This window comes from Erithacus rubecula, assembly GCF_903797595.1.
Source record: "Erithacus rubecula genome assembly, chromosome: 4".
NCBI classification, from domain to species: domain Eukaryota; kingdom Metazoa; phylum Chordata; class Aves; order Passeriformes; family Muscicapidae; genus Erithacus; species Erithacus rubecula.
The window spans coordinates 12,237,360-12,253,124 of record NC_136686.1 but is presented as its reverse complement, the minus strand read 5'-3'; the positions used below and the strand labels follow the sequence as shown (position 1 = coordinate 12,253,124).

The window sequence follows — 15,765 nt, the reverse complement described above, 5'->3', positions numbered from 1 at the left end:
CAGTGATCCCTCCTGACAGCCATGTTCTATCTAATTCCCGTCTCCCACACTAAATTTCAGCAGACAATGACCAAAGCCTATTTAATATGCAAAACTGTTAACAGTTCACTTTGTGCAAGCCAAATTCTGGCTCAAAATACTTCTTTTCAGCTGCATTGTCAATCCATGGAGAGGTATGCATTCGGACACAAGTGAATAAGAAGTCTTGACTATTCTGTATTGAGAGTTTTCAAACCTGGGGAAAACAAAGTCATCACAATATGTACTAACAGTGCCATTAGAAACCAAGTTTATTGTTGCAGTTTGAAATTATTTACACAATATAAATCCCTTTGAAAGGTACATTACTTCATTTAATCAGTGGTAGAAGGCCTTAGAATAGTTTCAATCACATTTAGCTTAAAACAATTCACTCTAATGAATAAATGATGCACCTAAACACCACAACATACAAGAGGCATGGGGACTCTTTTGGGAGATGACAGTGCTAGAAGATGACAAAGGCTCTTTTATAAACTGAGCTTAATTTACTCACAGGACACAAGTGGACTTGTGTGCAAAAGAACACTGAAAAATCTGCAGTAAAAAAGAAAATGACACAAAATGGAATATATTCCTAATACGCTGTGGCCCTGTGACTGCAAGTGTTCAAAAGGTTTTGGTGAAGAGGCTTAGAACCAATGGCTCTATCCAACCTTAGAAAGATTGGATACATTCTCTGTGCTGAGACTATTCGAAGCACTTGTGTACAAAGCAGCAGCATTGACTACCACACTGTGATACAAAATGGTAAATGGAAACTTGCTACAAAAAAACCCAAACGACTCCGTCACACACAGAAACTGAAGACTTTTCTGAAAACACTTAAGAACTATTACGACCAAAAACTTAGAAATGTATACTTTTTCTCCAGTTCATGCTGTATTTTGTATTATATTTTTCATGTTTCTCTTCCAAGGTCTCTTTCATCTTGCATTTTGCATGGGTCTCTACGTGGGAAAAAAACCAAAACCACTTAATAGAAGAAAAATACAGTTGTAATGCCACAAAAATAGGCTGGTGCAGGACCTGAAGTTATTTCAACATTTAATGTCAAAGTTTGCTTATTAGATTTCAAAGTAACTTGTTTTACTTTCCTTTTTATTTCATTTCCATGAAGTTTCCCAGTGTCATCTCTCTATCAACATCAAATCAAAGATATTTGGCAAGTCCGTGAATTAAATTTCACATGACAGGGAAACTGTGATAGCAGCTTGGCAACTTTTGAAGGCTGCAGAAACAGAGTGCGAAACCTTGAACCAAAAATGTGGTCATCTGGTGACATCTGGCCATCTAAGATCCCAGTGGTCTTCAGAGCCATCCCAGTCAGTTTTCTGACATTTCCCAACAGTAATAAAACCCTTTATGGATGAATTCAATGCAGACCACCATCCACACTATTAAGTACTCAGAAAAGCCCAAAATACAATGTATTGCAAACTAATCAGCTACAAAGGTGCTTCCTTTTTTATAAATTATTTATCAGTCTCTTCCCTCTCTCCCCAGGTTGACAGGTTTCCTAGTTACACAGTCTCTACAGATCAGACTAAATGTGTCACTTTAAAAGAAAAAAAAAATCAAACAATGCCTTTTCCTGTGACTCAGCACTTCACCTGGATGGAGCACCTCCTTATAACCAGCCTGTGCAAACATTACACAGAGAAACCTTCAGCGGGAAGGAAAATAAGCCACAAAGTCTGGAGAAATCCAACACATTCCACCTGGAATGGCATGATTTTTCACTGTTCAGAGCCCCTTTCCTAAAGATCCTGTGTTTGGCTAACAGAACATCTACCTTGCACAAGCTCGAAGGTTTTGGTTTTTCCAACCTTTCACAGCTATTGAAAATAATCAGTTTGCCCCTCAAAGCCACAAAGAGGGAGGAAAAATCATCTGCAAAACTGGTCTATATCAGCTTTGCACTTCCCTTAAGGGCTGAAAAAAATGCTTTCTGCTCCACTACCATAATTACAACCTCCCTGGTGTGGAAGATGACAGTAGATAGCTGCCAAGTGCAGCAGTATTAGAACACAACAAAGAACAAAACCCATGAAAACAAGGAACACACAACCACCTACAACAGACATGTGAGACATGGTCAACCTGCTCTGTTAACTACAGGAAGGACTACCCCAAAGAACAGATAATAGTGTCACTGCAGTTTAGAACAAAGTTTTATTTAGTCAAAAAGTTACCCAATTTTAAGATTTCTTTTGGTCTGAATAACAAAAGAGTACTTGTGAGCTTCTGTTACCTACTGAAAGCTTTAAAAGAAAAAATCTGAACTTCATTCTGAAACAAACTGAGTCAACAAGCATATTCAATACCTTGCTCAGCAAAAACCTGAGCTACCAAGTGAGTGATTTCCTTTTACTTACATTTACCAAGCCCATCCCTCCTCTTGACTAGTACTTCTTGGATAAACTCACTTCCCATGATATTTGTAACCTCAAGTGTCACCACAGGTAAGGCTGAGAGGTTGTACAAACTGCATCAAGATCAATTTGTCAGATGGAGAACAAGATTTGCAAACCAGAATTTTCCAGCTGAGGTATTAAATACACCAGTGAGAAGAATAAGCTAACAGCTTGAAGGACACTATGGAGTTCATAACAGACAATGAAAAGCAACAGTGAGGAAATACAATCAGGGAAAAAACTAACCTTCATTATGTCTCTGTTTCCAAGGTTAAATTACAGGCCTCTTCAGAAAGGGACTTTTTATACAAAAAAAAAAAAAGAGTAGTCATGTAGTCACAAAGCAGAATATAATTTTAATCCAAAAGGAAATAATGATAAACCAAGTATGGAAAGGAAGATTTTAGATTCGTGTTTATCCTAAAAGAAGTAGGGATGTGGGCACAAGGAGAGGGAGGGAATCACACATAAGGAAAATATCTCAGCTATAAGTTTTAAATACTCTAAAGGGGTATCAATAGTTCTTGTGTTGAGGTAAACTAATTGACAGAACCATATGAGTGATTTGGGCATTCAGTATAAGCACTTACAAGTTAGCAACTAATCCTATTAGAAGGCTATATTCACCAAGAGCATTTGAGAGACTCCTATCACAGCTAGCTCAATCAGTGTCCCCAAGGGAGCACACACTTCAGGAGTGCTTCAATCCAACACCCTTGGCTTAGAAGTCAACGGCATTCAATAATGTATAGGAAATTTTTGGAAGTTTAAATTAACAATCTTAATACCTTTTCCTATCCCACTGGTATTGCATATACCTCTGACACATAGTTTACCCTATTATGAGAACTGATTTTTTCTTAATCTAAATCCTGTATAAATCTCTTTATTCCCATAATCATTCCCAAGAGCAAGATTTCGAAAACTAATGGGAGAAAAAAGACACTGGGTGCCCAAGGCTATAAATGGGTATCTTAACATGGAAGTACTATGCTCCTTTATAAATCAATTTAACAAAAGGAGTCCACACACAGAGTTAAATTTCTTCTTTACATCAAGATTTCTATAAAATAGGAGAGAATACAATGCAATACACAAGTCTATAAATGCAAGGTAGAGTACAATTCACACTAATTTACAAATGGTTATTTACACTGTTATATATACATGTACAGTCAGACCTGGTTAATGCAAATTTCGTACATTCTTTTAAAAAGCAAATCAACAAGTGTCAATAAAGGTATTTAAAATTATGTGACAGGAGACTGATGACCATTCAGAAATCTTCAGTGCTTCAGCAACCTAACAAATTAGAACTGGATTAGCCAGATCTGACTGCAGAAATGAGGGGGGGGGGGGAAATAATCACACTATTCTGCTTTACAAAAGCAACCAGGCCACTACAGTCTATTGACTTGATGCTATTTCTGCAAGAATGCCCAGATTAATAATCCTCTACATATTTACAATATAGCTTTAACTACAGCAAGAATTAATAATTTTGGCATTCATGCCCTTAGCTTAACAAAGGCAACAGAGTATCTTCTTGGCAAGTCACAGTCAAAACTACTACAGGATGTTTCTAGAGCTCAGTCACTTTTTTGTCCTACTTCAAATATCTTCATGTTGCTATTACAGAGACCAAAATAATTTAAGTGAAACAAGTACATGTTCTCTAGTACTTAACTTACATTCAGAATGTCCTGCATTCACAGTTTCAAGCTACCTTATCATCTGCAATGCAACTTACTGCCTCCAACTTAATGCATCTGTAGATATTCCTCAGGAAACAAGGATACCCAAGTGCTACTGGCTCAAACAGATGTGGAACAAGGTTCAGGGTAACTGGCATTTCATTTTGGGAGATGTTCTACAGTACTTCCTTAGAGATGATCACAAATGGATTTAGCCGGCATTTCTCTTGAGAGAAAGCTGATGCAGAGCAGTTTTGAAGTGGCTGAAGTGAATTCCAATGTGCAAACTTAAAGCCTTGACCAGTACTGCAAAGTCAACCACTGTAACCTGTGACAGTCCTTGTGCTCCTTCAAAGTGGCTCAGGAAAAGCTTGGACTGTTTGCTACCTGCTTCAAAGTGCTTTTACAGGATTCACTCCACAAGAATGAGACTGAGCTGCACTCAGGAAAAGCTTTGGTTCCGCAGAAGCAAACTTCCACTCCTGTAGTTATTGCTACTTGAGCTATACAAACAAAAATACTACTGACAAAAATTACAGTAACTCCAAACCTAAGTAGTACTGGTACCTGAAAATGGAATGTGTTTTGCCAGCCAATGGGAAGCTTAGGATCTGTCAAGTGTTGGATTTCCCAAAACCAAATGAACTTCACAGCCTTCTTTCAAAATGTTTTGTAAGTACAAAGCAATGCTGTCAGAAATAATGTCACTCTTTGGATGAAAATAGTAACAAAGAGTTCAAAAATCTTTAGCAATCTTAGCTCCAAGGACATCTTGCTGAACTTAAAGGAAACACAGGACAGCATTCATCAAATATCAATAAATCCATAGGGAGAAAGTACAGAAGATTAATGTCTTCAGCGCCTTCATGAGCTCTAGCAACATCCTTGATAACTGCTACAAAGTTAATTATAAATGTCTATTTTAGCTATTTGTTTCAAATCAAACAGAGTTTGTCCAGTATAGTAGCCTCCAGCTAAGGAAAATGGTTACCTCATTTCAAGTTACAAAAAAAATCCCAGTCTCACCATTTGTATAAGGATTTTAAAGGTTTTGACTGAATAAAAATAAAATTGAAACATTCAGAGATTAATATAAACAAGAGGAAAAACAAATCCTAAACCATGCTTTTGTAAAACAACAGGATACCATTGGAAATGGTCTTTATTGGTGAAGATTTGTCATTCACATGAATTTTCTTAGTCCTGAATCACTCCAAAGCTTTTGTAAAGCACATATGTATGTACTTGTGTACATACTATACACACATACACACACTCCCATGTGCCATAAAGCCATTTGAATAAATATCTTTGCTGGAGTCTGTACAACAGACTCCTCATATAAGTTTGGGTTTGCATGTGCTCATGCACATGCACAGACTTTGTACATGTGGGCACTTATGTGACCAAAGTGCAAAGTTTTTCAGAGTATCATCAGTCAAGTTCATCCTGTCTAGCTCCAAACTGCACTGTTGGGCTTGAGTCTTCTGCTATGAGTTCCTTCCCATCTCCTACCCTCCAATCTAACCCTCCTTTTCAGACTTAAAACATCTTTTCCACAGTAACTTTTGTATTGTACCATTAGGTAAACATGTCCAGTTAACATTTTGTAATCCAGACCATTCTCAGTGTAACAGCTTTAAGAAATAAGAAGTGTGTGATGATACCAAAGCCTCATTGCTCAAAACATACACTTTTCCATACTGTCCTTCAAACTGGAGGCTTTAAAAAGCAATTTGCTGACAGGAAAAAAAAGAACCACCAGACATAACAGAATCTGCTCAAATACAGGACCAGGCATTTAAGTCTTAAGAGTCCAAGGTTAGAAGATGACAATGAAGAAAGTTGTCATCAATACAGGAACTATAAACCTGTTTTGCTCCCCAGTGCAACAGGATCTCTGCTCTCCTATCTCCAGTCCAACAGTCCATTCTGTCACTGGAGCACAACAGACATAGACACCAGAATAGTATTCAAATCTAGAATCACGTTTCAAAAAGAAAGATTTGGAATAGCGGTCTTTTGATTTTAAGAGTACACTTGATAAACAAGCAGCTTTCCCACAGAAGTTGGGGATGGTAGGCTGTCCACCTAACACCAGCAATTGGCACAATATCCTCAGAGAATCTTGTGGTCACAGAACCTGAACATTTCTACAGCTCAATCTAGACGAAAAAAAAAAAAAAAATCAAAATGTTGTTTACCATTTCAACAAGCTGCTTGATTCTTGTGCAAAAGAAAAGTACCATCACAAGGAAAGCTACCTTTAAAAAAAGGGATACTCTTCTCCCTAGCTATACCACACTAGAGATCTCACAAGCCTACTGTCACTCCTTTTCTTCAAAGGCCTCTAAAAGAAGAATTGTCTCTGACATGTCTTCTTTAGCATAAGTGAATGCAACTTGAATAAAATAAGTTGTTAAATTAATCCTTTGGAACAACTTCACTGTCTGCACCCAACTTCAACGAAAACTGATGAAAGCAGCAACGGAATCATGTTAAACGTAAAATAAATAATTCACATACAACATATGTTAAATTACAAAAAGGATTAATTTGCCATTTCTACAACTTTTTATAGATTTAGCAAGTTACTAATCTGTTTTATATCAACAGCAGTACATATGTTCTTCATAATAAATTTAACATTGAAGGACAGTCTAGAGGCATTATTTATAAAGCAAGAACCACCAAGTGAGCATTACAGCACTTCAACAAATGTTTAGCTTTTTTTCCAGTATCTGTTCTCAGAAAAGATTCAGGGGTTGTTTATCCACTTGGTAAGAGTCCTCCTCTTCATTACTCAGGAAGAGTTAACATCATGACCTCCAGTTTCATTTTGAAATACTGGTTAAACCGAACAATTGCATACCTGGTCAAAGGGAGAGAGACATTCCAGGTTAGGAACAGCTAACTCTTCACATGACAACAGCAATGCTAAGTAGGACTAGACAAAATTGCACTGACCCCAGCACCCTGTTTCCAAAATTGACTCTTAGCAGCTGCCAAAGGAAGCAATTAAGAACACAGCAATGATATTATGATGCTACTTCTCCACCACCCCCACAACCTCAGCTTGTAAAAGAAATGCTGCTCCAGGATTATCAAAGGTAATAGTGGTTTAGTGCTTAATAGTTCTTAATGGACTGTCCAACAACTACAATGTCACAGAAATTTTATCTTGATGGTTAAAATAAATGTGCCAAAGCTGACAATTTTTTGGGGTTTATCACTGGTGTTTTCACTCCATCTAGTGGTGACTGCCAGGTTCTGTCGCCTGAGATAATTAAGAAATCCACATTGCTCTTATTCACAAGAATGACATAATTAAGCCCAGTAAACAGGCTTAGTCAGTGCAAAAATTCTAAAGTGGGACCTTTTGCCACATAATATAATGAATTTTATCACCTTTTTCAGTCCCCAATAGTGAAATAAATTCCTCTGCTTGTTGCCATGAAAGATCATTTTAAAATGGCCAAATATACAGGTATCTACCTGAAACAGAACTTACTATTCATTGGTGGTACAAAGACTAAAACAAGAATAGCAACTTCCAGGATCAACACTCCATGCAATAAGTAATTAAGCTCTTTTATACCATCTTTGATTCTCACTGATGGAAATGTAGATCTTGCATCTGACAGACAGCACAACTCACTGACCAACTTTGGCTTATACACCTTTGTATCCCTAGCAAAAAAACCACTTAATATGCAAAAAACATTATGTTCCTTGCTTGCAAACCATGTGGTTTAGCACAAGGGCACATAATTTAGAGAAATTTCAGCAACAAAAAACACTGACAGACAGCGTTTACTGCCTTGTTTTCCCTTAAAATTGCAGAGTTTTATTGTATGCTCACAGAGGTCAGGTGTGTTGCTCAGATCTCAGCTTCTGATAGCTGGGGTTTTGGACTAAATGGCCCCACAAGTCTATTCCACCCTCTAGTATTCCATGACTGCACATAGCAAGCACACTTACCCTAGAAAGTCAAAATCAATGGTGGAATATTTGGCTTGAATAAGAGCCCACAATCCCCAAAAGAAGTGTGAAGCCTGAAAGAAAAGAATTTAGCAGCAAAAAATTAACCAGGTCTTAAATCTAACATGTAAACATAGTCTCATAGACACAAAACTTTAGCTATAATAGAACATCAAAAGCCAATCTTTTTGTAATGTTATTTGATCTCTCTTAACCAAAGAGATTTATAAGCAGTATTATAGAATAAATTACTCACAAGCAGACAGGGAAATCCACTGGAGTGTAACTCTCCATGTGTCATTTGCAAGAGAAACAATGTTGGATTTGTAAACTATGTCACCTATTAAGTAGATTGTTATATGACTATATACACCATGCTAAAAATGTGCACAGAAATGTAGCTACCACCTATGGCTGTTAATTAAATTTCTATTATTCCACATGTATTGAACTCTACTGCAAACAGGAAATTCCTTTTGAATTTTCAATTACACCCTTAGACCTCTATAATTACACTCACTTTCACTGCTGACTTGGACAAAGAGGCATGTAATGCTTTAAGAAAACTTCTAATTCACCAGCACTTACACAAATATCTCATCTCCTCCAGACTTGCTTCCATTAAGAGTCCAGTCTGGAGGCCTCTGTGCACTTTCAGATTGGAAGTATGGATTACATTAATGATATGGCTGTTAACATACTTCAAACGTGTAATGACCATAATCCATGACACTGTCTTTATGGAAGACATTTCTGGACATCCAGGTTGCAAGTGACAGACTTGGAACTTCAGTAAATGACTGCTCATATTAATTACCAAGCTTCCTGAAGTTTGCATGCAACACTTGACCAGGAATTTAGTAGACATTCACAGACACACCTGAAAACACTCAAACAGCAACTCATTTGTGTGCATGTGAATCTTGTATCTCTAGTTCAGATAACTTTGCCAGAGAGTTGCAGTTCATCATTTTACATCAACACCCCCTAACTTTATGTCAATTTTCCCTTAGCAAAGCTTCCCACATGAGCTGACAAGACTCACACAGCGTTTGTGCATCAGGGGTAGTCTATAGGTAAGTCCTGACCTGTTCTCTAAACACAACTCTATCCTATTAAACATTATTATGACCATTGTTTAAAGCTGACAAAATAGTGCTATATATTTTCAAACAGACCAGTCTGCTTAATCACAACTCTAACTTTCCTAAATTAATAGGACAGCTGAATTTAACAGTAATAACTAACATTTTAAGAGAATAGCAGCACACAAGCAATTGTTTTTAAAGCTTAATAATCTTCCTGTTAACTACACTTCCTCACTACAACCAGCAGCTTTTGCCAGAAAACTGAGGGTATTACAGTAACAGTGGTGTGCTTAAATTGGTAGGAAAGAAGATTAAAATAAGGCCAAAGTAGCTACTTTAGACTTATTTCTCCTACAAATATCTGGGAATGTTATTCTTCGTAAAAAAAAAAAAAAAAACCACAAGCACTTTTGCTGTAACATTTCCCATCCTGTCATCTAGGCAAAACAAGATCAGCAAGAGACTCTAGAGCGACCTACTTATCTGCAAAACAAAAAATAAAAAGAAAATCAAAATATTCTAGTTTAACAGAATGTTATCATCTTATTTTAAAATAGGCTTTTAAAGCTTATAACTCTTCATGAAGCACTACCTTATTCTTCCATCTTCCTACTACAAGCAAAAGTTCAACAAAGACACATCATCAGCTGTGGCCAACTTAAACTTGCCCAACCAAATAACAGCCAACAGAAATCCTCACTCAAAGCTCATCTCCCTGTTTTCTGAATGTGCAGTGCATTCTTCACTAGGACTATGCTCCAGATAAGATTTAATATACAACAGAGAAGCAAGTTTCCACAGAATAGCAAAGTTTTATTTCTTACAGAAGTTTTCTTTACATGACACAACACTCAATTCAAGAAAATACCAGCTACATTTGTTCAAAGAATATCAGGTTTCCCTGTATAATTTAAAATATTCTAATTAAGTGTTTGTTACTTACCAGTGCAAACTGATTGACTTGGACATACAGAATTTCAACCTCTTTTTCACTGACTTCTGTGCCAAATCCTTTATATTCTTTGTAGGCCTCAAGGTAAGATCTCAGCCATTTCTCCTGTAATTTCCTGTTGGGATAAAGGCTGTAGTCTACCTCATTTACTCCTAGTAAAAAGAAAAGAATCCTATTAGAACCTCATGTTGCATAAAAATATCATTAGAAACTCTTTAGTACTACCATTAGTAGTCTGTTACTGTACCTCATCCCAACCCAATACACAGGCACAGATTGATGTGGACAAATAACCACACTTTTCCCTTGGACCTGACCTTGTAAATTATATGTTGCAAGAATTTACCCACATACAAATCAGTGTTCCATCTTGCAAATTTATGTGTTCAGCCAGATGGAATCTGATTGCATATTGGGATTCAACACCTTGGGCTTTGAGAAAAAGCATTTGCTTTATGAAACAAAAACCCTCACAAATAGATCAAATATTACATATTTTGTAAGAAAAGAGACTTGTATGCCACACCATCCCAAGCCAAATCCAGATGCATATCCAGTTATCACTAAACTCACACTTGAAGAAAGCTTATGAGTCTGTTTCTCTCCTTCACAAGACATTGATAGAATTAGAAGCTCATAACCCATTTTTATCCTGTTTTTCTTCCTATACTGGAAGTGCTTAGTCACAAGGCTTTAGAGAGTCTGCTAGAAGCCCCAAACCTGGATGACAGTTCACTTCCATTATCACTCCCAGTGACTTTGGGAATTCTCATTAATTCTTATATTATGAATACTGCAATCCCCTAGCACCTAAACTCTTCTGTGTGTTAGATACACATAAATTTAGCTTAAAAAATAATTCAGATTTTTACTGGACAGACAGAGAATAAAAGTGAAGCACAATTATTCTTCATATGCAAAAAAAGTATTAGTGTATTTATTCTTCATATCTATGTAGTTACATTTCAGAAGTATAGGATGAAAAATCAAGCTTTCAAATATAATTTTGCTAAATAATTCAACTTGCTTTCCAAATGTTTAAATTGCCAATTACACAACTCAAAAAAAAGTGTGCTTGGTAATTTGAGTTATCTAAACTTAACATTGTTTGTGAAGGAACTGGTAGATTAAAGCTCTTCATTTCACCACAGTGTGTCATCTACCTGCTCTAATCAGTAGGTAGGTTTTCCCTGCTGGCTCTGAAATTATACATTATGCACTTGAGGTCATTTCTCCCTTATGGACAAAGTGAAATGGGCATTCACATAAAAAAAAAATCAACTAGTTAATAAGTTAATCTAAAATCACCATATTCCTAAAATCCCACTTTTTTCCTATAACATAGTCTTAGCCTTTACTTCCCATTTTAAGACAGACTAAGTACTTAGCACACATGTTCAAAACCACCAAGAAACATAATCCTGCCTTTTCGCACTGTGGAATCACACAGAATATTGTCAATAAATACACCTCTAGTGTGATATCCACAATATTTCACTAGAATGGGCTCTCTGCTGTGTCACTCCACAGAAGAACAGGGTGAAAGCTGTGTGTTCTGAACTTTTATAACTATATTAGAACTGAAGTCATGATGTTACCATTTCTGGGTTGGAAGACCTGTAAATGAAGGGCATAACTGGCCTGCAAAATGAGACAACGAGATATTCTGATACCATGAGCTGACAGCTGTAAGCACGCAACTAGAAATACAAACAAACAAAAAAAGAATCCACGAAAATTGGTCTGTTGGGGTTCTTAGTAAAACCAGTCAAGTTTTGCCTCAGAAATCCAATTCTTACCTGCAAATTCATTGAAGTGATTTCCAATATCATAAGCCAAGTAGTTGTACCCAGAGTACTCATAGTCTATGAACTGCACGTCACCTATGTGAGAGACAGCAGCAACATTAGAGTCCAGATCAAAGCAACTAACAGACCTAATCCTTTGGTGTCCTTTGAAGATTTATGGGGAAACCAAACCACAAACCCAGTTGTACCCAGTTGTGTGCACTCACACATTTCAGGGTAAGGCTGTGACTTCTACAATATGAGATTTTTAAGGATAAATATTCATTCAGGAAAGCCCTTAAATTTAGATCTTAAAATTATCTCTGCTTCAAGTCTGAGTAGGAGAATTTCAATTTTAACTTCTACCACACGAGGGCCTCCTTTGCTCTCAAAAGGAGAAGTACAGTAGTATAATCTTGATTCAAACTTTATGTAGAAATAGCAGATCAATTTCTCCCTGATGTAAAAAATAACAGTCCTGTTAGTTCTTCCACAAATATGCAGCCACAGTGGACTGCATCACAACATGCTGATATTTCCTGCTTCCTCAGCCATTCCTACAAAGCAAGATTATTCTTAATTGCTGTTTTGTTAAGCTGGATTCAAGTAGCCTCGAGAAAACATCAAACAATCATAAGGTTTCCAAAGCTACCAAACTATGTAGCATTCTGTAAACAAGGGTTGATAAAGCAGCAAAACACAGTTTCAAACGTTTCCAAATTATGTTTGTCTGCAGTGAAGCTGGGGAAAATGCATTAAAGTCATTCAAGAATGTCTATGGCACATAAAATAGTCAAAATATAAACAAGATGGATTAGGTAATACTAGAGCTCTTGTATTTTAAGGGAAACCAGCAACATTGCTAAAAAAAAAAAAAAAAAAAAAAACAAACAGAAAATTGAGCAATGGAATGCTTCAATGAATCTTAACATAAGATGGGTTTGCATTAGAACATTAAAAAGTAAAATGTTACATTGTCACTGCTACACTGAAGTATTAGTCACCATTGCACTCTCTATACTTTTTTTTATTACTACCTGAATTATTAAATTAACAAAAACATTCATTCCATTATAGTGAAAAAATCTTTTAACATGACTTCAAACTCTAGGCTAAAAAGAAAATCAAGAACAATGTTAAAATTAAGTATATTATGCATTTCCTAGACTAAGGATTTTAATTGTCTACTATACTGCCTCCTTAAGATTTAGGAATACTGTACATTCCAAAGAAAACAGTTTTACCAATGTCCTGACCACCTAAGCACAGAAGTTTGTTAGAAGTGTTCTTTTCAATGCAGTTCATCTTTGCCATTTTTGAACTACTAACACAATTATGTTTTCCAGATGGACGTATCTTTTGGTCTAAATACTTAAAATAGAAATTAAACTCTACAACACAAATATAATCACACAGTCACAAATCTTCCAGGTCTGAGTTCACCCTTACTTCCACTGTAAGAGAGGCTCACTTATCAAGGTTATGATGTTAAATCTTTTAAGTTCTAATAAACCAACAACTCTGCAAAGTGGCAAGCTCATTCCAGGAAATTCTGTTGGCAATGGAAAAATTGAAGTTCTCTACAGCTTTGAAAAAATCTCACAGCAGCTGCAGGCAAGATCTTATTGTCACAGATGAACTACTGACACTGCCTGACTGACAGATTCACAGGCTTGCTCTTCCTACCAGCTCTCCAGTGCTGCTTTTCAAAACAGACACCTCCAAAATTACAAGCCAGTTCAAATTCCAGTCCTGGTTAGACAACTGATCTCCTGATCCCCTTCTGCCCCTCAAACATTTAATATTGCTTGTATTAAGAGAAGTTTTATTTCTTCCTTCCTCACATAAAATCCAAACACAGTAGGTAAATCTGCTAGTAAAATACACACATAAATACTTTAAATTGTTCATGTGCAGATTTTACCTAGAACATTCCTATGTATCATCATGAATTTTTAATTACAGCTTTGTTTTAATAACTTTTTAAAGACTTACTTCCAGATACAAAGAATTTCATATACAAGCAGAATTTGAAGATAACAAGCTATGGATGGGGCTGTTACTAGGCACTGTCCTCACAAAGCAGGAACAACAGCATACCCAGTTCTCAGATAGCAGATGGAGAAAACTCAGCAACCTCCCACTTGCTAAGACAAAAGTTCAAAGTAAAAAAGCTTTGCATTTATACTACAGACTCATACTACTGTGAAATTCAACCTTTTAAGTTAATTTCTGCAAAAAAGCTCAAAATAAAAGATGCACAGTTCTTTTTGTGGAACTGAAAGAAAGCAAAGACTGAAGTTTGCTTTTTCAAAAATGTGCAACATATAAGTCTTTATATGTAGACATACATACAGCTACCCTGCTTTAGAAAAAAGCAGGAAAAAGTTTACAATCATTGTTTAAATAATCATTGTGTATTAAGATTTACTGCAGCTCATATGAGAAAGCCAATCCTAAAAGCTATGGCTTACATTACTGGTTTAGCAGGTGGCTGCTGTTTCAAGGTTTCTAAAAGATATCCACAAATTATACATGCCATCAATATCCCTGAGAGCAGACAGATCAACTAGAGACATTGGTCTAAGTGTATTTGAACTTTATTGAAATTAGAAAATTTCTAAACAAGCTCTGCCACTTCTCTGGGGAAGCTATTGCTATTGTCAGGAATAGACATGCCAGGAGTGTGGAATATTTCAAGTGGAAATGCATTTCTTTTTCCCAGGCATTTCCTAGGGCAGACAACATGTAACACACTCCTCAAAAACCATAGAAAAATACAGAATGGAATTCACTGTGTTCCATATCCCAGAAATCTACTTTTAAATAGATCAAGTAGTAATCAACAAAGCATCTGCTAGATGTCAGGATTCTGACAGGAGGGTGAAGACACCTCTCCTCCTAGCTGCTTTTTCTTTTTAATGGTTTAATAGGGAAAGTAGCTCCCCTATTCATGTCTTGGCTGTAGTTACCACAGCTGAATGATGTATCCTGAGTTCTGTCCCATCCTGCTCATCAAGTGAGCCACTGAGCCCCCAGAAAACACTTTCAGAGACAAGGATCTGTGCTAAGAACATACTTGGAAATTCACAAAAAGATCATGCAGCCAAAGGATAATTTTAGATATAAATACCCAAAAGAGCTCTACAAAACAAAACAGGTTTATAGATCAAAACCAGAAGCCTTAAAAATGCTTCAGCCTTCAGAAGTACTGAGCACCCACAGACTCCTACCAAAGATTATAGAAAACATTGGGTAGGCAGAGGGAATAAACAGAACAAAATTATCCATCTACCTACACACAGCTCCCAGCCAAATGATTTTCATATATGCAAAAAGTGCACACATAGAAACAGAAAAAAGAATCTTGATAATTGATCTTATTGAATAGCAAGTACTTGAATACTCTTAAAATATCAGGTGTTTTTGGAAATGCCCAGGTCACACTGGAAAAAAACAAAAACAAAAAAACACAAAAACCAAACAAATTTAGGAACATCAGAACACGAGCTCTATAAATAAGCAGTATCAAGCTTCAAACATATCTTGAGTAGTCTTGATGTCAAAACTGCAATGAAAAGCGATGTGAAGTGCTGAACTATATTTTCAAAAGGTAGATGACAGCGATAATTGTAAGTTATGTAAAGCAACACTTGCAGATTTTCATATCCTGAGTAACTGAGAATGGACATGAAAAAAACAGCAAGAGGCAGAGCTCCTTCAGCCACAGCAGGAGCAAATTCAAATCAGATGAGTGAAACTCCATTAAATGAAGTTAACACTCAACATGCTCTTCAAGGCTCGTAA

At 36.5% G+C, this 15,765-nt stretch overlaps 1 protein-coding gene across 2 annotated transcripts in view; it reads right to left on the bottom strand.

Annotated features, from left to right (window-relative positions):
- Positions 1-272: 272 nt before the first annotated feature.
- Positions 273-15,765, bottom strand: part of ETNK1 (ethanolamine kinase 1) — a 29,244-nt gene continuing 13,751 nt past the window's right edge. The window contains exons 5-9 of one of the 2 annotated variants that reach the window (XR_013773993.1): positions 11,971-12,054; positions 10,163-10,323; positions 8,132-8,205; positions 1,963-7,022; positions 273-1,760 (exon numbers count right to left, since the gene is read on the bottom strand). Coding sequence is in view for 1 of the 2 variants with exons in the window: in XM_079303845.1 (XP_079159971.1) it covers positions 6,950-7,022; positions 8,132-8,205; positions 10,163-10,323; positions 11,971-12,054 (392 nt within the window). In the remaining variant the exon portion in view is untranslated. Of the gene's footprint in view, positions 7,023-8,131; positions 8,206-10,162; positions 10,324-11,970; positions 12,055-15,765 lie in introns of both variants that reach the window. The other variant, XM_079303845.1, reaches the window with a different exon arrangement.